At 37.5% G+C, this 25,161-nt stretch overlaps 1 protein-coding gene across 1 annotated transcript in view; it reads right to left on the reverse strand.

Annotated features, from left to right (window-relative positions):
- The window catches only part of PLBD1 (phospholipase B domain containing 1), a 51,836-nt gene that overhangs the window by 18,955 nt on the left and 7,720 nt on the right, over window positions 1-25,161 (reverse strand). The window contains exons 2-6 of the mRNA XM_006912642.3: window positions 21,549-21,768; window positions 11,217-11,300; window positions 9,776-9,914; window positions 7,160-7,300; window positions 6,594-6,738 (exon numbers count right to left, since the gene is read on the reverse strand). Of these exons, the coding sequence (XP_006912704.1) occupies window positions 6,594-6,738; window positions 7,160-7,300; window positions 9,776-9,914; window positions 11,217-11,300; window positions 21,549-21,768 (729 nt within the window). The remainder of the gene's footprint in view (window positions 1-6,593; window positions 6,739-7,159; window positions 7,301-9,775; window positions 9,915-11,216; window positions 11,301-21,548; window positions 21,769-25,161) is intronic.

Raw genomic sequence — 25,161 nt, forward strand, 5'->3', positions numbered from 1 at the left:
ATGCCAAGTTTTTAACATAGGCAAATCAATCAATGGAACACTGTATTAATAAACAAGAAAAATTATATGATCACTTTAGTAGAAGTGGAGGAAGAATTTCACAAAATGCAACACTCATTCACGATAAAAACATTAAGCAAAGTAGGAAGAGCAGGGATCTTTTTTAACCTTATAAAGAGTATCTATAAAAATCCTACAACAAACATACCTAATGGTGAAAGACTGGATACCTTGCCCTTAAGATCAGGAACTAGGCAAGGAAGGATTATTATGCCCTTCTAGTCTACATTGTCCTTGAGGTCTTATCCAGTGCAATCCAGTGAGAAAACAAAGATATACAAGGGAAGAAAGAAGTGAAATTGTCTTTATGCAGAGATGGCATGATTACGCATATAGGAAAATCCCAAGAAATCTATGGAAAAGCTAGTAGAACTGATAAATACATTTAGAAAGGTCTCAGGACAAAAAGTAAATATATAGATAAATCATAGTTCTATATTGTGGTGGTTTTTATATTTCCATGAAGTTTTTGACTGGGGGTGATCATAATGTGCTTCTAATGAATAGAATATGGTGGAAGTGACAGTGTATGACTTCTGAGACTAGGTCACAATAGGCATTGCTGTTTCTGTTTTGTTCTTTTGGATCATTTGGTCTGGGGAAAGCCGGGCACCTCCTCACGAGGATGCTCAAGCAGTCCTGTGGAGAGGTCTAAGTGGTGGGGAACAAATTTTCCAGCACCACCTTGTCAACCATGTAAGTGAGTCAACTTGGAAGTGAATCTTCCAGCTTCAGTTGAGCTGTCAGAGAGTTCAGCCCCTCTCAGTCTCTGAATCTTCCAGCTGGAGCCCCAGATATAGTGAAGTAGAGAAAAGCTATCTGCACTGTGCCCCATCTAAATTCCTGATCCACAGAAACTATGAGATACTAAACGATTTTTTTTTTCAGTTTTGGGATGACATGTAGCTATAAGTAACTAATGCATATATACAATCAACAAAAAATTGAAAAAAGGAATAAAAATCAATTCTGATTATAAAAGCATCAAACATTATTTAGGATTCAAATGAATTAAAGGTATGTAAGACCCATATACTAAAAACTACAAAACATCGCTCAAATTAAAGATCTAAATAAATAGAGATACTATATTCATGGATTAGAAGACTCGATATTAATGACGTTGATTTTCTCTGAATTGATTTAAAGATGCTGTGTAATTGAAATCAGTAGACCTTTGTGCTGAGGTCTTCATACTGGTATTGGCTACCTTTTCAGTGCTGTCATTTCCTGTGGGATTTTTCTCCATGTCTTACTTCCTTGGTTCTTGACTTGCATAGCCAAAATCGACACTTGGCTGTGTACAATATCCTGGGGTAGGGCCAGTGCGGGTCTTCTATCTTCCTCAGACTTCTCAGTTGTTAGGTAAAACAGACATGGCTATTCAAAGCCCTTGTGGGGGATGGAAAGCTTCTAGAACAAGGTTATCAGGACTACATTCTTTAGAGTTTTCAGAGCCTCAGGCAAGTATATTTTTTCAGAACCCATGCCTATACAAACAATTTGATTAAGAAATATATTCCAAAATTCATGGGCCCATAGTGATTTATTAATGAACATTTAGAATAATGGGTAGAGAAAAGTACTAACGTATTTGTCTATTATCTAATCAGTGCATGTGAAGATTCCTTATAGTGTCCAGGTACCATCTCTTTGTATTCTTTATTATGAAATACATTGTTCCTGGATAATTTTATATCTCTCACCATGAGAAAAAGGTAGCAACACTGTTAGTACTACAAAGCTATGACTCTTTGTAACCTGTTTATACCGAAACAACATAGATTTCTTTCTTTGCCTCTGCAGTTCCCTAACACCATTTACTTAATGACTCTGTAATATTTATTGTGCCATCAGTGAATTCTGGCTGCTAATGACTCTCTCAAAGATCATTACTGTGATTTGCTAATGATGACCACAAATGCGAGTCTTACCCAGAGTGTTAAGAAAAATGTGAATCATGATTCATTTTATGGTCATTAAAGTTCGATTCAGAATTTTATAGCATAAGCATAGATCAGTACATTTTCAAATTGTGTTTTCTCTTGGACTCCTTAGGCTATAATCCTTGCATTCCTAGAATGTGATCTCTTTGCACACCCTCACCCTTAACACACCCCAACCAGTGGGCAAGGCTGTAGGCAGAGCCAGAAGAGCAGTCCCAATTGCACAGGGAATATTCATGCAGCGTAAGACTGACCTGTGAGAGTGGGAAGCCAACTCATTAACTGGAGGCATAAGATATTTTGAAAGGCCCATTGGTGCTGTGGAGCTAGGTTCTCGAAAGCCCTTCGGGGCCAGGCCCAGCTCTCTCCAGAAGACTGCAGCAGGTTGAGGTGACTGCCGCCGGGGCCAGCAGCAGAGTACACAGAGTAAAATTTCATTTGTCACCTCCCCTGCTACCCTTGGGTGCTGTAGAAGGAAGGTGGGACTGCAATGAGAACACAGATGAATGCAGAGGCCCACATACTTGCTTAAGCTCAAGAGTAAGCGTGACCTTTGGTAGCTTAGAGCCCTGAACACAGGCTACATCTGACATGAGAGTAATCCAAACTCGACCTGTCATCAACATTCTGTCAGCTCGATCATGAGGGCCAGCAGGAAGCATCTAACTTAAAAGGACCACCTCATAGGCTCGAGTCCCAGAGCTCCTCATGGCACCTTGCTGAACTTGCCTGTGGGTGTGGGTAGAGGCAAAAAACCTCCCCAGAAAAGGGAGATACAGGGACCAGGACCCACATGGGTACCTGTCTGAGCTTTGCCCCACTTGGATGGCTCTGCTATGCTGGCTGGTCTTGGGCACTGGAAAGATTATTTAGAAAACTTTCGGAAAGGTGCTTCCTAAATCAGATACACATGGGACACAGACCAGAGCCAGGATGCACCAGTATTTTCAGTGTGGCTGGTCTCTGCTGGAGGGGCACTAAGGAAATTTTGAGGAAGGGACTTCAAAGCTGGAACTTCACTCACCTGGGCTTAAGGGTGGTGCTAAGTTTATCAGCACCTGTTATACTTTTGGTATACTTTTGACTTCCTCAGGACATTTTATGTTAGCATCTTCAGATAATTTCTCCAAAGGTAAACGAAATTCCTATTCTGTTTTTTAAAAACAGACTAAAAGGGCTGAACCTATTAAGCTACCAAATCACTTAAATCCTTTCTAGATGAAGATGGGGTGGTTATATTAATTTACTTCCTTAACCATCTCTCTCTTTTTTTTTTTCTTATGGAGTCAGTTAGGGTTTTGTTGAACTCGGAGCATGGGACTGGCTTAGATAAGCCTGGGTGTGCTGGAGACAGTAAATCCCTTTGTAATATTGATGAATGTATTGCGAAGGAGTACTACTGTTCCTTCAATTCTCCTCTGCTGGGGTGCGATTGAGAGTGCTCCTCTGGCAATTCTTATTAGGTCATTATCCCTCAAGGATTCCGGCTAGGACAACAGGAGCACGCAGAAAGTCATGACGTGCTACAGTAACTCAGCAGTCGTTTTTGACATTTTCTTTTCTTCTTGAAGATAGATATTAATCTCCCACCTATACATTATTTGACCATCTACAAAACATTGTGTGATTTGAGTCACCTGGATTATTGTATCAGCCTTCTAAATGTTCTGTGGCAGCCTCTTTTGTCCTCCTTTCGTGAGCCAGATAATTCTAAAATGCAAATCTCTATTAGTGCCACTACCATTTGTCACTTTAAAAGTCTTGAATTGCTCTTCACTTCTCTCTGGCCTTCTCCATACTTTCTCTTGCCTACAGGCCTTTTACACATGCCATTTGTGCCACTCCGTTATCCCCAATGGCCTGGCTAACTTATACTTGTCTAATTTATACTTGAGATAGCTTTCTCTTAGAAGCTATCTCAACATCCCCAAACTAGGATTTTGTATTATTACACAAATTATATTTTATTATCATTGCTTTTTTTTATTTGTCTCTATTTTTCACCAGCATGTAAATTTTATTCAAGTAGAATTTGTATCTGTCCTGTTCTCCATTGAAAATACTTTGCCTAGCACAATTTAACAGAAACTTGTTGATGAACGAATAAATTAATGTTTACAACTTTATGAAGTAAGCCTTATATTAGCCTCATTCTACAAATAAAAAAACAGGTTCGCTGAAGTAAAATAGTTGGACTTCATATATTCAGTAACATTTTAGCAGCTGTCCAACCTCTCTACCTTTTTCCTGTTTGGAAAACTCAAAAAAAAAAAAAAAAGTTCACTGTGTCTTGAAGCTTTAGAGTTTCTCATAGCAATCATCTTGGTGGTCAGACTTTGGCAGGAGGGTCAAAATGCATAGTAAAAATATGGATAGGTGCATGCGATCTTCGGAATTAACCATATCCTTAGTATGGTGGCATCTGTACCATCCCAGTTATCATCATCTTTAACACGAGCCTCAGCCAAGTCACAAATGTTTCGTGACTTGATCTGTCTGTTCTGACTCAGCAATTTTGAATATCCTTGTTTATATCATGAAGAGCCTCCAGGTCCTGCCCTCTTCAATATGAAACTAACACCACACTTCTAATTCACCCAGTAACCATGGAATTCCTCCACCAAAGGAAAACAAACAAACCATCCAGTTTGTTCTGGGATCAACAGTTCCCATGGCATGATGTTCATGACAAAACTTAGTTCCATATCTATTGGATAAATCCAATGTGGCAGATCTCTTAATCAAACAATCCTTTGTAATGAATAAGATTCTACATGTATTTCATGTATTCTGTTGAGATCAAAGCTGTCTGGTTAGAGAAAATATAAATTACATTGCTTCACTGGCACCTGTTAAAACACCTTGAGGTTAAAAAAAATCCTTTCGTTCTCTCTCAGTTTAATTCCTTTAAGAATCTCTATTATCTATGTATCTATGTATTCTGGAAGGATATATATGCAAGTGTTAAGAGAATCATAAGTTTCATAAGAAATCCCTTATGTCCTTCACCATCACTACCCTTGGAATGCAGAACTGTTAAGACCTTGGAAGAACACCATTATGCAGAGATTTCAAAGCAGTGCCGGTAACATCTGAACATTGCATTTAATTTCAAATAAGAGGAAGAGGAAGAATATTTGACGGGTCTCAGTATCTCACTGTCCTTAAATTTCAGTCTACAGGAACACAAAAGAATCCAAATAGAGAGCGAGAAATCCCCCCATTCAATACGACAAGAGTTGAGCAAACTACGACGAAGATGAAATCAAAGTAGTCTCAAAGGAAGGATCAGGTCACAAGGACAGAAAAATATCTAGTTATGTTTCTGGTCAGAATTCCTGATAGAATGGCGTTAATAACATCAGGAGCAATAATACCAGAAGGGGCAATAACACTCTGACAACAGCAGATAAATATGACAGGTGGTTGGTATAACTATCCTATAAGTTACAGGTATATAATTAAACATCACAAGTGACTACATCTCATCCTCCTTTGACTCTTAAATGTTCAGCAAGAATTTTCCCCTTGCCTTTGCTCATGATGTTCCCTGAGGAGTTTGCAAATCTGAGATTAAGGGGGCCATTCCACTCAGCAGACATGCTTTCTTGGGTTCATGCAGTGGGTTTTGTTTTTTAAATGCACATTTCTTTCTTGAGAAGTTGGAGAATCTGTTAACACTGATCTCCACATTGCAGAATGACAACAGTCAGTGGGAGCTGAGCAGTTGGCCACCTTTCAATGGGTCATGTGTTTGCTACAGTTGTTTCCACTTCTATTTTTCTATATCAGTCCCCTTAATTCATTTACATCATTTGCCTGTCTTCTTTAGGCATAGGAGTTTGCACCCCCTACTCTGAAGAGACTGTCCTTCTCACCCATCTCTACCTATCCAAATCCTACTCATCACTCATGGGTCATCTCAAATGTCAACCTCTTTTTTCCCCATCAATCAGGTGTATGTTCTCCTTCTTTTGAATATTCACAGCATTTCTTATACCACTTTTATAGCATACAAAAAAAAAAATCAACGAAGACCCTGTTTTTAAAGTTAAATAATTAGGTTGGTTTTTTGTTTGTTTGTTTGTTTGTATCCAGTAATAACATTATTCTTATCTGTATTCTACTTACCTTGTTAGTGGAACATTTATAAGCTTGCACATTCATTCATCCATTCATTAAACAAAAATTTATTAAGTACTAGGTGCCACACACTAGGTTAGGTGCTGTAGATACTGCAATGAATAAGAGAAACAGAGATAGGCCCTCAAGGAGACACAGAGAGCAGGATCTGGCTTGCTCATCTTTGCTTCCACAGCAGAGAATAAGAAAGTGCCTTGTACTTAATAAATACTCTGTTGGCATTTGTTGGAGTAAATTTTTGGCAGCTTTATTAACTTAATTTATGTCATTATATTTTTAAAAAGAATTAGAGCTATTATTTCTCCAAAAGGCAACCTGAAAATCAAATTTCATTAATGTATACTAACTACTAAACATTTCTCCCATTCTAATTACTCTGAATCACCAAGGTTTTATCCTGAAATAGTATTCAGAGTAATCAGATGTCCCTCTAAATTTATTTACCTGGGTAACTGCTGAAAGAGAGGCGACTACAGCTGGTATCTTTATCGACGATGTTGAAGTCCCAGTGTTTATATATCCTGAGCATGGCTGCATACGTGTACCAGCTTGAGTGAGCAAAATAGATGTTCTCAAACCCAGGAAGAACCTATAGCCAGAATCATAGTGAATGACACAGGGGTATATAGATAACTGACTATAAGTGAAGTAACCGTACAGGGATTATATCAATTCAGGTGTCTATTTCTATATTTATTACCAGAAAATTAACCTTTGATGTGCACGAAACAGAATGACTCTGTCCTAGCATCCAAAATGGAAGATTCTGGAAAGTGAGAGTAGCAGAAACATACAGCATGGGAAGAATGGTGGAAGAAACAGATGCGTAACATTACGTACATCCAATTCCCTTCATCAGTTCCTTCGAGTTCTTCATGTCTACGGTAGAGGAACTAAAGCTGATCTATGGCAATAGCCAGGGGTGAGAGGTTGCCATACTTGGGAGACATATAGAAAAATTGTGTGCAGACTAAAACAAGAAAAAGCAGAAAGGCTGCTGTGTGTCTCACCTTAATAAGAGCAGAGCAGTGTCCCATGTCCCATCTCTTAAAAACCTTCAGGCTGGAGTTTTTTGGGGGAGAAAGTGAGGGAATCAGATCCAACAGATCTCCAACAGCATTCAGGAACTGAATCTGGAACAGTGTCATAGGCTGGGAAAGGACAGAGATGGCACTGATTTGTGACAGTCAGATGTCATTTTCTGTTCCTCTTGTTAGACATTTATTAAATTATTCCTCTGTGAAAGGTCCCTAATGTAACAGAACCACTAGGTTTTATTTTAGCTTATAAAGTAATCTTATAAGTTAAAGATTACTTTTAGGATGTGTTGAGAGCCACAGATTTGGGGAGAGTCTCCCAAGAAAGTAAAATAAACAGAGCATTCTTTTTGCATTCCTCTACAGCAGGTTTTCTCGGTCTTGGAGCTAATGATATTTTGGGCCAAATAATTCTTTCCTGTCAGAGACTGTGCATTGTAGGATGTTTAGTACCAGCCCTGGCCTCTACTCACTAATCAGTAGCACCCCCCAGTTTTGACAACCAAAGTCTCCAGGCATTGACAAATAGCCTCTGGAGGGAAATCATCCCTAGTTGAGACTCACCGCTTTACAGCAAAAACATTCAACTAAGATGCTTTTGATTTTGATTGTGTGCTTAACCTAAGACTAACCGACTTGACAGCATTAACCCAGGAGCATTTATCAGACTTGAACTTCATATGAACTTTGTGCTAACTAGACAGCACTGCTCCCACAAGAGTCAATCCACCAGAGCATCCTGGGGCTGGGCATCTACATACAAACCATTTATCAGACAGAGGTGGTGGGAGGACAAATAAAAAAGACATTTTAACAAAAAACAAACAAGCAAACAAACAAACAAAAAAAAAAACAAGCTAATTATTTAACTTTAAAAACAGTGTCTTCATTGATTTTTAACATTGGAAATCTTGATATCCAACATATTTACTTATTTCTTTTATTTTGCTATATCTACCAAACTCTATCAAATTTCAAAATAATAATACCAATATTATTAAGTAAGATTACTGAATACAGTTTAAGGTTATTTAATTTTTTAAAATCTTTTTGTCATTATTCTCATCCTTAGGGTCTGACCCACTAAGGATATGCAACAATAACTGTGTTTTAAGGTCACCAGCAATAATTGCTCTCTGTGATTATGCCATGAACTTGAAATACAGTTAGATATTTTTGTGTAAGTTTTTTTTCAGATTTCGGAGACTGTTTCTTCTTTGCGATTAAATTTTGTTTTATAGTTATGAACAGCATTTACCTGGTTTCAAAGTCAAGTATATAAAGCAAGTTATAGTCAGAGAAATGTAGCTTTCATCTCTCTGGCCTACACTCTCTTTTCTTCTCTCTTTTATAAGTAATTATTTTTAGTTTTGGGTTTATTCTTTCATTGTTGTTTCTGCTTGAAAAGATAAGCAAATCCATCCATTCGTCCATCCATCCATCCATCCATCCATCCATCCATCCATCTATCCTTCCATCCATCCTTCCATCCATCTATATCTATCTATCTATCTATCATCTATCATTATCATCTACCTCCATTTCTTATGTATAGGTAGCACACAATATACACTAGTCTTTATTTTTTACAGTTAATAACAGATCCTGAAGGTCACTCCATAACAGTATATTGAGAACTACCACATTCCTGTCTGCAGCTATATCCTTTATGCATCTAGTCTTTTCTGTATTTGGCTGTTTTCAGTTTTTTGCTATTACAAATTATTTACAATGAATAGGCTTGTGATTTTGCCAGTGAACTTTAGTGTTAATCCTGGAAGTGGGATTACTGGGTCAAAGGGTAAATGAGTATGTGACTTTGGTACTGAGTGCCAAAATTCCTGTCTATAGTGGGCATACCAATTTGCATTCTCACTGGTATTTTAAGCAAGTGTCTTTTTTCCCCATAGCCTTGCCAACAGAGTATGCTTTAACATTTTAGAATTTTTGCCAAATTGATAAGTGAGAAAGTATTTCTCAGTATGGTTTTAGTTTGTATTTCTAATCTTATGAGAAAGGCTGAGTTCATACGAGTAAGAATTTTTTGCATCACTTTTCTAAGAACTGTCTATTGTATATTTTGTCCAACATATATGTATATGTTATATGTATGTGAAGATATATATATCCAGGAAACAAAATCTCTAAATCTCTATAATTTTTGGTAGTATATTAAATGGTACCTTTGAATCCTCAATGATTCAGTAAAGCTTTCAAAACAAAATTACAATGCATGGGCATGTGTGTGTATATTGCAGAGTAAGGGAAGCATAGAATATGTACAGTTAGACATTTTGCTTTAACAGTCATATCATCCAAAACACTAGCTTTATTAGGTTATTTAGATAACCAGTACATTCCTACCTGCTTCAGAGAAAGCATAATAAAAGAGATTGAGAAAAAAAAAAAACAGAAATAAGTAAGCTTGAATTTGTGTCAGATAGTGAGTCAGGTGCTAGCAATATGATAAATAAGACAGTACCTGTGTGCAAGAAATATATACTCTAGTCCTAATTTGATCTGCTTCTAAGCTGGAATGTAATTTTAAAAATTACCTTAAAGAAATCCTGAGTAGCTTCTTAATCTTACCTTTGTCCCTATTAATGTAGCCCTGTTCATCGCTCCTACATACAGCCCATCCATTTGTGCCATAACATAGCCAGTATGTCTCCAAAATGGGTCATCCTTATAATATTTGATGTTATTACGTGCCCATTCTTCTTGCTTCCTGGAAGAGAAATGAGATTTGTACTGCAGGTCTCCATGGTTGCTCATTTAAAGCTAAAGTAAACCCAGACATTTAGAGATTACATATTCAGATAATTACGCTAGTATAATTTAAATTCTGGATCTTGGAACATTCTAATCACTTTGAAAAGCTATCAGGGCAAATCCGAAATGACTTTTAATTTCTCCCTGAGACTATGACTCTTCTTTTGTAGCTTCCTCCATGCTCTAGCTGGAATTGAAACACAGGCGTAATGTTTACCTACCTGTGATACTGAGACCTAAGAAAGTCAAGTATAGACCATTCAAATGCATTTTACATCAAATCATAATGTCTCACTAAATCAGTAAGAATTCATTCATTAACATACTTTTGTAGGTAGAAGAGGCAAAAAAAAAAAAAAAACAGGAAAAAATGAAAACTCCTAAGGGCAAGATGTTTTGTATATGTTTATGTTTCTTTCAGGTAATTTTCATAGTTTATGGTTCATTCTATTTTAGTTGTCACTAATAACTGCCTCAATACCTCTGTCCTAGAATGCTTAGCAAAAAAAAAAAAAAAAGGGTTTTTTATAGTCCTTTTATTTCATTTCTCTTCTTTTGGTTTTCTGCACTTCATAGGGGATGATCTGACATAACTGTATACTGATTTGTTCAGGCTATCCATAGATCTTAGAATACAATGTCACTGCATGAGATAAAGCTCAATGGTTTTTAAGTGATGCTGTGTAGAACTTTAGCATTTGATGAAGAGATTAATGTGTAATTTGGAGGGCTAAACCAAGAGCTCTTCAATCCCCAAATTAATCTCACAGTCTATCATTCTGCAAACATATAGCATATTTTTTGAATATTGAGAATTTATTCGTCTTCAGGAAACTTTATTAAATGAAAATATTCTCAGAGGATGTTAAGAATTATGACTTTAGATAAGAGTTAACACCCCAGCTAGGATTAGTCACCAAGCCTGTACCTTACAGAGGGAGGAAGACAGATCTCGGCAAGAAGAGGGGCTCCCGGGGTAGACTAAATTTTGCCTGCCTTACAATGATGGTGTCTTCCTCCAGCTGTGTCACCAATGTTCAACCTGACCTCCAAAGAGACCAAATTCAAGGGCATGTTGTCTGCCACTAGTTTTCATGCTATTACCAAAAGGGTGCTATACCTCACTACACATACAACTTCAGAGGCCTGCCAGAGAGACAGAAAAAGAAATTGGTGAAGGAAAAACTGCTGTTTGAAATAACATTTTTAGGTCCTATAGCCTCAGTAACAATGAGAAGAAAAAAGCTATTATACATACTTCATAAACTCCTGCACTTTATCCACGATGGAAGGTTTCTTAATCAGCTGTGGGTAGAGATTTATGAAGTGGTCATACATGTGTCTGAAATGATAGATCAAAATTGTTACATTTCTATTTTTCTCCTTGGATTTCTCCATCACAGTCAATTGTCCAATTTTTTGGCTAACCGAATGTCCCCTATTGCAAACCTCCCCTACTATTTTTTTTAATAAATCAAATATAATTCAAAATTGGGGAAAACTTCCAATGCATAGGAAAGCATAGAATATAACAAACACCCAAGTATTCATTATGTAACTTTATTAAATCACTCTATTTTGCCATATTTTCTTCATATATTTTTAAAAAGAAATAAACATTAGATAGAATTGAAGCCCCTACTTTCCCAGAGCTAATTCCCCTCCCTTCTCCCCAGAGGTAATGACAATCTTGAATCAATTACTCCCATGCACTTGACTTTTTACTTGAATTTATTACTCTCATGCACCATCACAACATATATATTTAACCATAAATAATGTATAGTATTATTTATCATGTTTCAGAATGAAGTATGAATAAGATCATACTATCTATCACTTTAACTTGTTTTGACATGACTTATTTTTAAAGAAATATCTATGTTATCTTCAGCTTAAATTTATTTCTTTCATCTACTGATAGTATTCCACGGTGTGACTATACTATAACAATTCATGTTATACGTACATTAAACTGTTTTTTTATTTTTCATAATCACAATGCATCTTCAAATAGCTGTAAATGTCTCTTTTTATACACTTGGATGTTCTTCTATGATAATATATAAGATATAAAAGTAGAATTGCTAGGGAAAATATTCTATATATCTATAGTTACTACATGTTGCCAAATTGTTTCCATAGTGATTGTTATCAATTGATATTCCCACCAGCTACATGTTAAACTTCTCCTTGTTCTGCAGCTTTACCTGGTATGTCAGACATTTTAATTTTCAACAGTTTGGTGGGTTTTAAATGGTTCTCATTGTTTTATTTTCCATTCCCCCAGGATTACTGGCTATTTGGGATTCTTTATTTTATAACCTACTTTTAAAAAGTATATCTGTCTCATATGCTATACAGTAAACATTTTTTTATTGAGATATAATTGACATGTAACATTGTATAAGTTTAAGGTGTACGTGTTGATTTGATACATTTATATATTACAACATGACTACCACTGTAGTGTTAGCTAATACCTCTAAGACGTCACATAATTATCATTTCTTTTTTTGTGCTGAGAACAATTAAGATCTAGTCTTTTAACAACTTTGAAGTTTATAATACAGTATTATTGATTATAGTCACTATGCTGTGCCTTAGCTATACAGGACTTCTTGATCTACTAGTTACAAGTTTGTACCTTAAAATAACATCTTCCAATTAAACAGTTTTTAATTGATGAAAATAACCCATTTACATTTATTGTAATTTTTATGTACTTGGGTTTATTTCTACAATCTTTTCTGTTTTCCATTTACCATCCCTTTCTTTGTCTCCCCCTCTTTTTGTTTTCTGCGTTTAGATAACATTTTCATTATCCATCTTTTTACTTCTGCTGATTTAGAAGCTGTAAAATTTATTTCTATTCTTTTGGTGATTATTAAAATAAAAAATATTTATAACTTCATTTTCTTATAAAGTCTAAATTTTATATTTCTCTTCTCCTTCAAACATAATACATATTTTAGCAATTTTAACTGCCCACTGACATCCCCTATCACATTATTTTTCAAAGATTTAGTTTTACTTTTTTAATTTAAAAAATATTTCTATTTTATTTATTTATTTTTTAACTTTTACAATCAAATTTTATTAACCTCTTTGTTTAATGCAAGTCTATGTGTGGTAAAACATTTTATGTATCTGAAAATGCCTTTTTTCCCCTTGTTCGCAGGTGATTGAAATGGTTATAAATTTCTAGTTATTTTTCCTTAGTACTTTAAAGATACTCTCCTGTCTTCTGGCTCTATTGCTGTTGATGAGAAGTATGCTGTCAGTCTAGCTGACATTCTTTTGTAGTCACTGTCTTTCCTTTTTGATAGCTTTTAAGATTATTCTCTTTATCCTCAATTTTCTGTAGTTTCACCTACTACGTTGTAGCAATTTAATAGGCTGTGTCTTCTAACTAAGGACTCATTTTTTTTTTTCAGTTTTGATAAATCATCAACTATTATCCTGTCAACTATTGCTTATCTGCAATTCCCTCCATCCTCTTTTTCTGGGACTCCTAATGGACATAAGTTGGAGTTTCTCAAACTCCTCTATCTAATAACAACTCTCTCATTATTGTTACCCCTTTATCTCTTTGGGCAGCATATTATGAAATCACCCAATACTAATTTCTGATTCAAAATTTGTACTCTGTGTCCCATCCAGGGTTTTCCCATTACCCGATAGTTTTAATAATTAATTTCCATAATATTCATTTATAATATTTTGAACAGGTTCTTTTTCAATATCTACATGTCTTACTTCTTCCTTTTTTGTTTCATAAATTCTTCAAGGTCTCTTTCAATTATACCTTAGAGTGCCATAAGCATAGTTAAAGTTTTTGTTAAACCATTCTACAAAATTAATTGGCTGTACATTCATGATATTATTGTTGATTTTGTTGACTGTTTTTTATTAGCATTCCATTTGTGTATTTTAGAACATTGGTATGCAGGTATTTTTAGTTATTAATTTGTTCTCTTTTACCCCTCACACTCATTTTTCCCTAAGTGCCTCCATCTATCTCCCTGTGAACCTAGGTCTTAGAGTGGCTTTTGGGGACTTCTTTCCTGTGGAATACTGCAGCTGTATCTGTAATTGAACCAGTACATAGGATTTGATTCTTGGTTCCTCCCCTTTCCTTCCCCAAGTTCATGGTTTCCTATAAATCTGCAGGCTAGGATGCATATCAGCAGAGGTTATTCTGTGGCCACCTAGCTTACAAACAGTCAAAAGCAACAAAGTAACTTCAGCTCACTCAGGGCAATGAGCCTTCACCTATTAGCAGAGGTGACTGACTTCTTCAGGCCAAGGGCCCAGCAGATCCACACTTCATTGCTTTGTTTTCTTTTCCATTTTCTTGTTCAAAAGGTGTTTAATTTTGTTTCAGGGTCCAGCATCACTATGATGCTCTCTTTCCATATATTTTATCTATCATTTGCTGTAAGTTTGGAGCAAAGGCAGTCAAATCATGACCTTCGGCACTCTCTGGACTGAAAGTTTTGCCTGAAGCCCTAGTTCCGCTTTTCATTTGATACTCTTTACTGACCTAGGAGGGTCAGCACTGTAAGCAGGAAGTGACTCAGATTCTGAGATTGGGAATCTGGCTCCCTGAACTTTGGAACTTTAGATATCCGTCATCTAGTGCAGCAGGTCCTTGAATAGCATTTCCTTTAAGGTTGCTTTGTTATAACATTGATGAAATGCAGCAGTAACTTAACTCTTGTTTATATCAATTAGCCTGTGGTAAAATTGGTTCCTTAAAAGTCATTTCACTGCAATTCCAAGAACCTATCAACGACATTAAGTGAGGACTTACAGTAGTTTCCAGATCTGAAACTGATAAAATGAGAATAGGGTTTTATTGCCAGTTATGTAAACAACATTAAAATCCTTTGCACACTTTCATTTCATGGTACTTGAGTTCAATAAACTTCACTTCATGAGAGCTTTTCCTTCAAATTATTCATAAATATTTTTTTAAAAATTGAATGATCACATTTAACTTTTATTTATATATCTTTTATGCTGCTACATCCCTTCTACTATCTACTTGGTCACTTTTCCTTTCCTACCACCTCTAAAACTGAGGGAGACACAGTTAGATAGATAGGTATGTGAGTGACAAAGAAGGGACCCTCTGCCCTCGCCTCACCCTTCAGGTGAATGAAATGCAGAAATTCCAGGTGAATTTGATGACTTGATTTAGTTTCTCATGGAGGGAAGAACCCTGCAGTTCCCCAGCCTAAGGCTGTGTGGGGAAGGAGAATGGCTGTCTGGCCCGTCTGGGCTTGTGAGCCAAATGTTTTCTTGTGTGTTTTGGGGTAAAATAAGTGGACACTGGGAGCTGATGGGGCCAGATGACTTATATTTGTGATGAATATTGCAACCTCGGGTGGCATTGATTATACCGCTGGAGTCCAGGGAGCTCAAGGAAGCTTCATCACATGTCAGATGGAGCAATACCCGAGCCAAAAACTAAATGACATTGTTTCACTTTGGTGAATGCCAGGACCACCACTGATTAAACATCTCCCCTCCCTCTAAGAAGCCTCAGTAACACTAATCCATTCTGAGGAAAAGTAGAACATTCTGAATTGACTCAGCCAAAATGATAAATTATTTTGTTTATATAGATAGAAATAAACATGATAACATTTTCTAGCCGCCAGGATGAATGAGCTCTTAAAATTAAAATGATTTATATGAAAATGAAGTTCCATTTCTTGCAGAAAAAAATAATTTGTGGGCAATTGACTTACATGCTTGCTCAGGTAAGGAAACAAAAAATTTCATACTTTTACCCAAAGTCTCCATCATGGCATCCTGCCTAGTTCCATCCAGAATTGCAGGTCTCAATTTTTCAGTCTATTTCAAAATAAGGCAGTATTTCTCAACTGGTGTGATTTTTCCCTCCAGGAAGCATTTGGCAATGTCTGGAGACATTTTTGGTCATCATACTAGGGTGTAAGATGCAACTGGCATCTAGTGGGTAGAGGCCAGGGATGCTGCCAACTAACCTACAATACACAGGATAGCCCCCATGAAAAAGAAGAATTCAATCCAAAATGTCAGTAATGCCAAGATTGAGAAACCCTGAAACAGGGAAATATTATTCTTGACTTGTGGGTGGTCACTGAGGATGCCCAAATAACAGAAGACAAATTGGAGATATGGGACGGTAACTGAGCTGGAATTATTGAAAAATTTTCTTTGTCTTTCTTTCATTTTTCTTTTTCTTTTTCTTTTTTTTTTTTTTTATGGAAACTAGATTTTTCGATTCTGACATTCAGAGCAGAGGAAGAGAAATTTCCACCTTTAGGTCAGAAGTGGAAGCCTCAAATGATCCTGCCCCAGTCGGTGGCCCTGAGAAATACAATCCACTTGCAGGCTCCTCAGGTTGAGGCCCTTCTCTGATCCCCGGGCCTGGGATCCTACTCTTTCATGTGGTAGGGAAAAAGTATAACAGAACTACAGGCTTTGAATTCTGAGTAAAGCCTGACTCCACTACCTTTAGGCTGTATGACCATAAGCAAGATTGCTAATTTCTCCACATTTCTGATTCTTATCAAACAGAGCTGATACTAGTATCTATGTCATGGATATATTAGTTTTTGTTTCAGCAACTCTGGTGCGTAAAATCAGTAGATTTCCTCCTAAGAAGGCCAAAACTTTACTCACTTTTACATATCTCACATGCACTCGCCTGTGAGAATCATGAAGACACATGTACACGTAACCTCTTCCTGAACCATTTTGCATTACGTTAATGTCACATCATTTAGCACTTGTCCTCTGCTGTCTCCTACTGTTTTCTCATTTTTCTGACTTCCTGGGTCAGAGACCATATTGGGCTCCTTTAGTATTTTCCATAGTGATCAATCCATTTGAATGCATGTGTGCGTGCACGTGTAAGTAAACTCTGTAGCTAGATAACTCAGTTTCCAATCTTGGCTCTTGCCTACTAACTTTGTGACTTTCAGTTAGTTACTTGACTTTTCTGTGCCCATTTTCACATCAATAATATGGGAGTGATAATAATACATACCTCAGTGTTGTGAATTAAATAATTTAACATATATAAAGTGCTTTAAACAGTATCTGGACATTTTAAATACTATATGAGTGTTATTAAGTACCATCACCATTTTGTGGTTCATATTAAGTTTCAGGTAATTATTAGCTGATGGGTCATTTGATATTGTTGAGGGTTAGACTGTGTCTTACTTATCTTTGCTTTGTCCACAGCCTTGACCTAGAAGCATATTCAGTTTCTAACACCAAAAGCAGCAAGGTGGGGTGTAGAGATGATTCTTGATATATTTCTTGGCAATAGGCCAAAGACAAAAAAAGGTGCCACCTTTGGCTACTTTCTCTATTTGTGCCATAATCTTGCTGCAGCCTCTTTTCATCATAGTTTTAGCAACAGTTGAGTCAATTAGTAACTTAAAAGGACTCCTCTTTGAAGAATGTACTCAGAAACTAACTCTCTTCTCCACTTTTCTCCCTACCCCAGAGCCTGGCACAGGTAGTGTAACAAGTGTTTGCTGCACTGGATTGGTTCATTCTAACTGGGAAATTCCAGAGGCGGTCATGACAACACCTATGTCAGCAACACAAGAGTCAACTACTTTATTAACAACTAGAGCAGACCAGGTCCCCGCACCCTCATCACCATTCTTTCCAGAAAGGTTTCATGACTCATTTTATCAAAAATCAATCTAGGACTATTTAGCAGCTTTAACATCATTAGTGAAACATTAGAGACTCTGAATTTGCAACTCTTAGGGAGCCACCCCATAGAGTTAAAAACAAAGGAAGAAACTCCATTTAGCCAAGGTCATTAGACACTGCGCTGCATGGAAATATGTACCTCACATTCTAATTAATCTCTAATAGAATTGGAACAACAGGATTCAATTAAACCTAATAAGCGTGCAATTAAGTAACTGCTGGGGGCAGAAGCACTGTGCCAGGTATCTGGGGTATATGAAGATGAATAAGATAGGGACCCTGCCCTCAAGGTAGTAACAGATGGTGCGGGGGAGAGATGGAGATCCCTCCAATGGGAATGGAATCAGGAAAAGCTCCATTAAGAAGATAGCATCTGAGATGAGTCTGGAGGCTGAGCAATATTTCAATAGGTGGAGATGGGAGAGGCAGCATCTGGTTCTCAGGAATCATGGTGCTAAGAGGTGCTAGGAAGGGGATGTGTGAGAGGCTGAAGGAGCATCACAGCACAGCTCAGCAGCCCATCTGGAATGAATGTTTGCATGGTAAGGTCAATATCCTGCAGTGAGTGACTCTTCAGGAGATGGGTGGTGACTAAGACAGTGGAAGGAGAGGGAGAAAAGAACAGACATGAGGAGGGGCAAGGCAGTAAGCGTGTTTACTCAAAGCTGTGGATCTGCTGCTGCTGCATAAGATGCAATAACCCTGCAGGAGCAGCACAGGTAGATGGTCTTGAGCTTCAATAATAAAGTACAAAGGGCTGGGCCCAGGACCAGGCTGTTATCTAGAGAGTGTTGTAAAAGTTCGAGGAAATAACAAATTATGGAAGACTTCAAAGGAAATTACAGAAAATTTTGGAATATTTCTTAGTGTGTTTTCGTTTGGTCTCTCAAATATGTCATAGGTTGGAAAGGGCAAATTATATCTTCCAGGGCAATTAAACCAATCTATGCAGCTGTAGTGCTGACTGCAGCAGTCCTTGCTGGTGCCTTTAGTATGGGAGTCACAATCCCATGAACGCTTTCAGCATCCCCTCTGTTCCGTCTCCTTGCTGGACCTCTTGTCCCTGTGAGTCCAGCTTCTCGACTCCATTTGGCCTATCTTCCTCCCTCAAAATAATCTCTGGGGCTGAGAATGTGTATTAAGACCTCATCTCCTGGACCACATCAGAAGAGAAGAAAGGAAATTGATGATAGCCTCCTCCCTCTCTCCTCTCTTCCACAACCCATCGTCAAGGTTCCTTTTTAAGCACGCTGCGTCATATCCCATTATTCTGAACTTTGAGCTAGGTACAGAAGAGATCTTGTAAATGCATGTTGATTTGAAAATTCCCCTACTTATTTGACTTTTCAGTAATGCACTTAGAATGACAGCCTCTGAAAAGTGGCTTATGAGAAATGCCTTTCTAAAGATAATTTTGATTATAATTCTGCCTTCTCTTCCTTTCCCTCCCTTCCATCTTCTTTTCTTCCTTTCTGTCCTCTCTTCCTCCTCTTTCTGTTTCTCTTTTTCCTTCTCCTTCTTCTCCTTCAAATGTACAAATACTGACCTCTCTCTTCCTTCCAGCCCCTTCAGTTTTTTTTAATCACTCATCTTCCTGCTCACCAGCATCTCCTGCTCAAGGAATATCAAAGTCCCTGCAGAACAGTGGTTCCTCAAACTCTTGGTACCACATATATGGGAAGCCCATCATTGAGCAGATGGGGAGAATCACCACAGTCATGCATACAATACAGGCATGCACAGAGAGTTTGTCTTTAAAATTCAAGGAAACTCTAAGCATTCTACTCTTGAAATAGAAAAGCCTTCCATGTACTAATGTACAGCTCCCGTTTACCTTTTTAAACCTTTACCCTCTGCTTGCTCGTTCAGAGTCTCTACTGGCTCATTGTGAATGCAACTTACTCATTTTAGAATCAGTGCCTTTTTTCAGTACTCTGTTCTGTTACCTTCTGCCAAGCATGACTTCCTCTCTCTTCCTGGCCAAGCCAAATGATTCTCATCTATCAAGTGCCAGACCCACAACTCACTCCTTCTACAAAGACTTCTTTGACTGCTCCAGCCCGATGGGTGCCTGCCTCTCAGACTCCTATGGTACTTATGAATAAAGCACTCTCTTCTGGTTGTTCTCTGCTGCCAAGAGTTTCCTAACTCTTCCTTAAGGACCAGCATGGACTGACATTACTAGATCTATCTGTCCCTCACTCCTGATGATTCACCCATGTGCTGCTGTCACCGGTCTGAGGGAAGGCAGACTCAGTTGCCAGATCCTCAAAATGGATCACAATATGCAGGAAGTTCTTTTGTTTGTTTTAATATTAAAAGACTGACTTATGCATGTGGAAAGGACATGGCAAAAGGCAAAGTAAACAATAAAATAGTTACTGAATAGCAGCTGGGTGTCTTTTTTAAGAAATCGAATTTAAGTAATTTTTACTCTAAAATAGAAGTATTAAAGTCATGAATAGAATGGCTCCTTTTTCTAGGATTTTTTGGTAAATGGATAAAGGCACTCAAGGATAGGTCAATGAGTAAGGGTGAAATGATAAAGTCACTCCCAAAAGTGAGATATTAAAACTTACATTTTTCCTCAGACATAAGAATATCAGAAGTGGCACCTTTGCCAGGAGACTTCTCTGTCATACCCCTCGGCTCTCTAGCAGCAACATGATATCCAAGGAAGACATGCTTGTCCTTATAACAGTCTCAGATCAGAGCGGCTGCCTTCGAATGGCATAGCTTCCCTTAATAACCCTTTATATGTATATGTCACCCATGATTTCATCTATTTATATTCATAGAACTTCAGTTGAAATTATTTCTCCACATTTGCAACTCGATTTAAATAATGCAATCAAACGAATATATATAAAAGTGGATAAAAATTTGGAGTGAAAGATGAAAAGTTCAGATTTTTACATGTATAATACTGTTTTAAACATGTTTTTAAAATCTTATTCAATTTATAAAGTTTTATATACCTCCGAGTATATGAAGGAGATTTGTATGCGAGGGTAACAAAAATTTGGCATAAAAATAAAAACAAGAATTTCTAGTTTAAACTAAAAAAAGAGTAGTCAGAACCCAACAACTAATCATTCAACATGTGATGTAATCTCCAAAATGCAGAAGCAGATTAAGATCAGCACTGCACTTACTATGACTAAGGCAGTAACAGCACAAAATAAGGTTTGGTTAAACTGCACTCAACAATCTAGGTCATAGAATAAAAAAGAAAGCCAACTCATCAAGACACTTTATACCAAAGAAAGGATGAGGTTTGATTCAATAGGTTGCAACTTTCCCTTAAAGAGCTTCTCTCTAAAAAGGATGGGTCCTGATTGCATTACAATTAACTACATTTTTGTTATTTTTATAAGGCAAGGGAAGGACATAAGAATCAAGTAACAACAGAACTGGAAGGAACATTTATATTAAACATTAAAATTTTCAATTTAAAATCTCTTTACCTACTTGAAAGTATTGCTTTAAGACTATTGCAAATTAATGTCTTACATTTTTAATTAATCTTTGTTTTGTGGTTCTCAAAGAGTCCTTCCACCTCTCATTTGCTTTCTACCAGACAACAAATGACAATAAATGGCTTAGTTGTCCCTTAAAATAGTTTCAGGAAAAGGAAAGATTTAAAAAGGTAAGTGCCATGAGAATTGAAGAGTGTTAAATCAGGGGCTTTGTTCCTTCTAGGCAGGTACTAATTATAGGTACAAATGTAATTCTGTTTCCAATATATGAGAAGGACCTCAGCTACTAATGTACAATGCCAGGAAGACAAGAGCCACTGCTAGACAAAGAAAGAGACATAGGTTGCCTGACAGTTCTCCACCATGACTGGGGTACTTACGGGGCAGTGAGGTAACCTTCCAAATATCCAGCCACAAACATGATGATGTCATTGCTCAGGGTCTGAGAACCATACCCTGCTTTGATCTCAAGGATCCCCCAGCCTGTGGTGTTCATAGAGTTATTATAAAAGCCATAGGCATCCCCATTCTTGTCCAGTAAATTTTTGACATTTACTGTCTTTTCAGCAGGCATCCAGTACGCAGTTGCATAGAAGACTTCTGGAGAAAAAAAAAAAAAGAGAGAAAACAAAATAATAATAGGATGTCATTTAACTGATGTGCTGATTCTTTTTTTTTTTTTTTTCCTGTGTAACCAACAATTCCAACCCATTTGCTTTTAAAGAGTTCCATTCTATTAGAATTAGGAAACCTGCCCTAAATTAGTCTTTGTTGCAAGTGGGGAAAAAGCAGAGCCTTGATCAAGGGAAATGAGGCCATGACAAAAAGAATAAGTCAAGGGTAGGGGCATCATAAAGGTGAGTCTAAGAGCTCCATCCTTAGAGATGGGATTCTGCACACAGCCAGAGCTGGTGCCCTTGCCTACTTCTTCATTCAACCAAAGACAGGCTTCACGTTCCATTTTTTTCAGCAGTTGGGCCTAAGCATCCATATTCTCTGGCTCCTTATCCTATCTTTCTTGTTTAATTCTTCACATGTGACGTTAGATTCTTATTTTGCAGAAAAAAAATAGAAACTATCACCCATGACCCCCTTAAGTTCTTGGTAATTTTGTAAATTTATCCTCCAAATATTGTTCCCATGTCTCCCTTCTTGTTCGCCTCAACCCTTCTACCCATGCTCTGGACCCCACACCTCTCACTTTCTCTAGGAACTTTGATCCATCCTTCATCTTCTTGCTCCTGTGCTTTAAAGCTCTCTCTTGCAGGGGCTTCTTCCTCTTTAGTGAATTAACACGTTCCATTGTCCAACAGCTAAAAGGAAACCAACTACAAAAGTTGTCTCTTTGGATCCTGTGAACAGATTTGGCTACTACTGGAATCTCTCACTCTCTTCATGAAATTATTACAAATTTTATAAAGCACGCTGTATCGGGGACTGCGCTAGGTGTTGGTGACAGAGTTGTGACTATGACTGGCACAGTTCCAGACCTCATCCACTTCACTTTCTCATTTTCCTCACTTTGGCCTGTGGCGGGTTGGCATCCATCCTCACCACGCCACTGGCACTGCTCTAGCTGGGTCACTAATGAAATCCTTGAATTCCAGTGTCACATGAATGTCCAAAAGTGTTTGACCCTGCTGACCGCTTATTCTTAAAACGTTTTCCTCCCATGCATATGGGACAACACTCTCTTCTGAATCTCCTTTTCCTTTGCCTGTCTTTTTCCTCATTCTCCCCATGGGTTACTCTTTAACTTGTAAACTTAACAGTACACTTGATAATACCATCTGGATGATTCTATAAGCATTAGAAATTCATAATATTCAAAACAAAACTCATATTCTCTTCCAACCCATCCTCCATCTTCTGCTGTCTCCATGATCTTTCAGCCAGAAACCCAAGTCCATGCAGGTCTCTCTCTCTCTCTCTCTCTCTCTCTCTGTCTCTCTCTCCATTCATGTCATGTTTAAGTAAAACTTCTTAAATATCTCTCTCACCAGTCTCTACCTCTTTAGATGTCTATGCTACTTTAGATATCACGACTGGCCTTAATTTTAAAAGGTCTTTCTCAAGGTCCCTCTGACCTTTAATATATTCTTCATGCTCTGCTCTGCCTGAGTAACCTTTCTAAGATGCAAGACTGTTAACTTGACTACCAAAAATCTTCAATGGCTTCTATTTCCTAGAAATAAAATCCTTCAGCTTACACTATCAGCCTTTATGATCTGGTTTCTGCCTACCTATCCAGCTTCATCCACCACCCCGGGCACTCTGTGATCTGGAAACCTTACATACCTAGCTCTCCAACCTGCCACGAGCTGATCCAATCCCTCTGACTTTGCATATGCTGTTTCCTCCACCTGAGAGTTTCTCTCTTGTTAACCACCTAGCAATCTCAAAATTGCTATTTAAGACTCAGGAGACACCACCCCCTTTGAAATGGCTGATTTGCTCCACAAGCTCAATGTACCTTGTATATACGTCTTCTTTAGGTCTTAACCTTTTGTACTATAACCCACATGTCTGCTCCTGCTTCTAATCTATGAACTCCTGAGGCCAAAGAAATGTTTCCTCAGCATTTTATTTAGTGTCTAGAACATAATAGGTAACTCATTAAATATTTGTGAAAAGAAGGGAGACTTAGGAAGAGAGACAAAATGTGGAAAAAAGAAATGGAGTAAGGATACAGTATATAATGCGTTCGTTTTTCTCCCTAAGAAATCATTGCACAGCTGCTCAAGTTAAAGACAAACTTTACATTTGGGTCAGCAAAGAGGTAGGAGGAGGCCAGAATGACTCTCAGGTTCCAGGGTGAGACTCAAAGGATGAATGTTGTATCATTCACTGAGGGAGGGAGCAGATAGGGAATAGGTATGGGAAGGAATACGAGTTTAGTTTTGGACATACTGTGTTTCCAGTGGTTAAGATACTAGAAATTCTAGCTCAGATTAAATTTTATATAGGGTTAATCTGTTGTTCACATTCAAAACTGACGCAAAGATTGTCTATCAAATAAGTGCTAAAAGTATAATCTTAATCCTAGAGCATCATGATCATCACGGTGGACTTTTTAAAAAAGGGTTAAGTGGAAGTAATGACATTGATTAACACAAGTAAGTACAGAATAATTTGTTAACTAACAGACTTCCAATGACAAACAATAGTCAAATTGTTAATAAAGCTAACTAACCACAATTTGACAATCATGGACAGTAGCCATAGAAACTTCCCTTCTTCTCTTCCCAGGTACAATTACATATGTTTACCAAATTGATTTTGGACCACAAAGGTCATAGCCTTGGCCCTTCCTTAGCCTTTCTCATACACTTTCCTCCTCCTTCATTTCCAGCGAGTCCTGGAGGGAAATGAGAAAGCATGATTGGCTGAATAAAAAAGCAGCCACAAAGCTGTGGCAGGATGGGGTAAAAGAAAGAAGGAAGGAAAGACCTGTTAGTCTCTTTTCTTTCAGTTCTATCCACAGAACATGATTTTAGCTTTGTTCTCTTCTCCAAAATACTGGCATTTCTCATCCAGCATCCAGGCCTTCCTTTCCCTTCACCTTTCATTCGAGGAGCCCCTTGTCCTATAAACTTGGCTTGCTCTCAATCTAAGCACTCAAGGGCTCTGTTTTTACTGTTGCTGTTATTTCAGACCACAAATAATGAACTTCTGCAAATCTGTGTTTTGACACTTGTGTGCTTCCTCCCATGAAAAAACCTTTACCCAGTCTTCAAGAGAATTCAGTAAAAATGTACTGCTAAGAAGCTGATCAATTTACCAGGTGCTTTAAGAATTGAGCCAAAATCTGAGTTTCTCATTCCACCCCTAATTGATATCCTCCGTTCCTCAATGCTTTCTCCACGTGTCATCTCTTTCTGGTTTTCCCAGTACCATACTATTTTTTGATTTTCTTAAATCCTTTAATAGATTTTAAGTTATTATAATTTTTTATTTAAAAAAAAAATCTCCATGTTAGGAGGCAAATGGTGT

The sequence above is a fragment of the Pteropus alecto genome, unplaced genomic scaffold (assembly GCF_000325575.1).
Source record: "Pteropus alecto unplaced genomic scaffold, ASM32557v1 scaffold103, whole genome shotgun sequence".
Taxonomy (NCBI): Eukaryota; Metazoa; Chordata; class Mammalia; order Chiroptera; family Pteropodidae; genus Pteropus; species Pteropus alecto.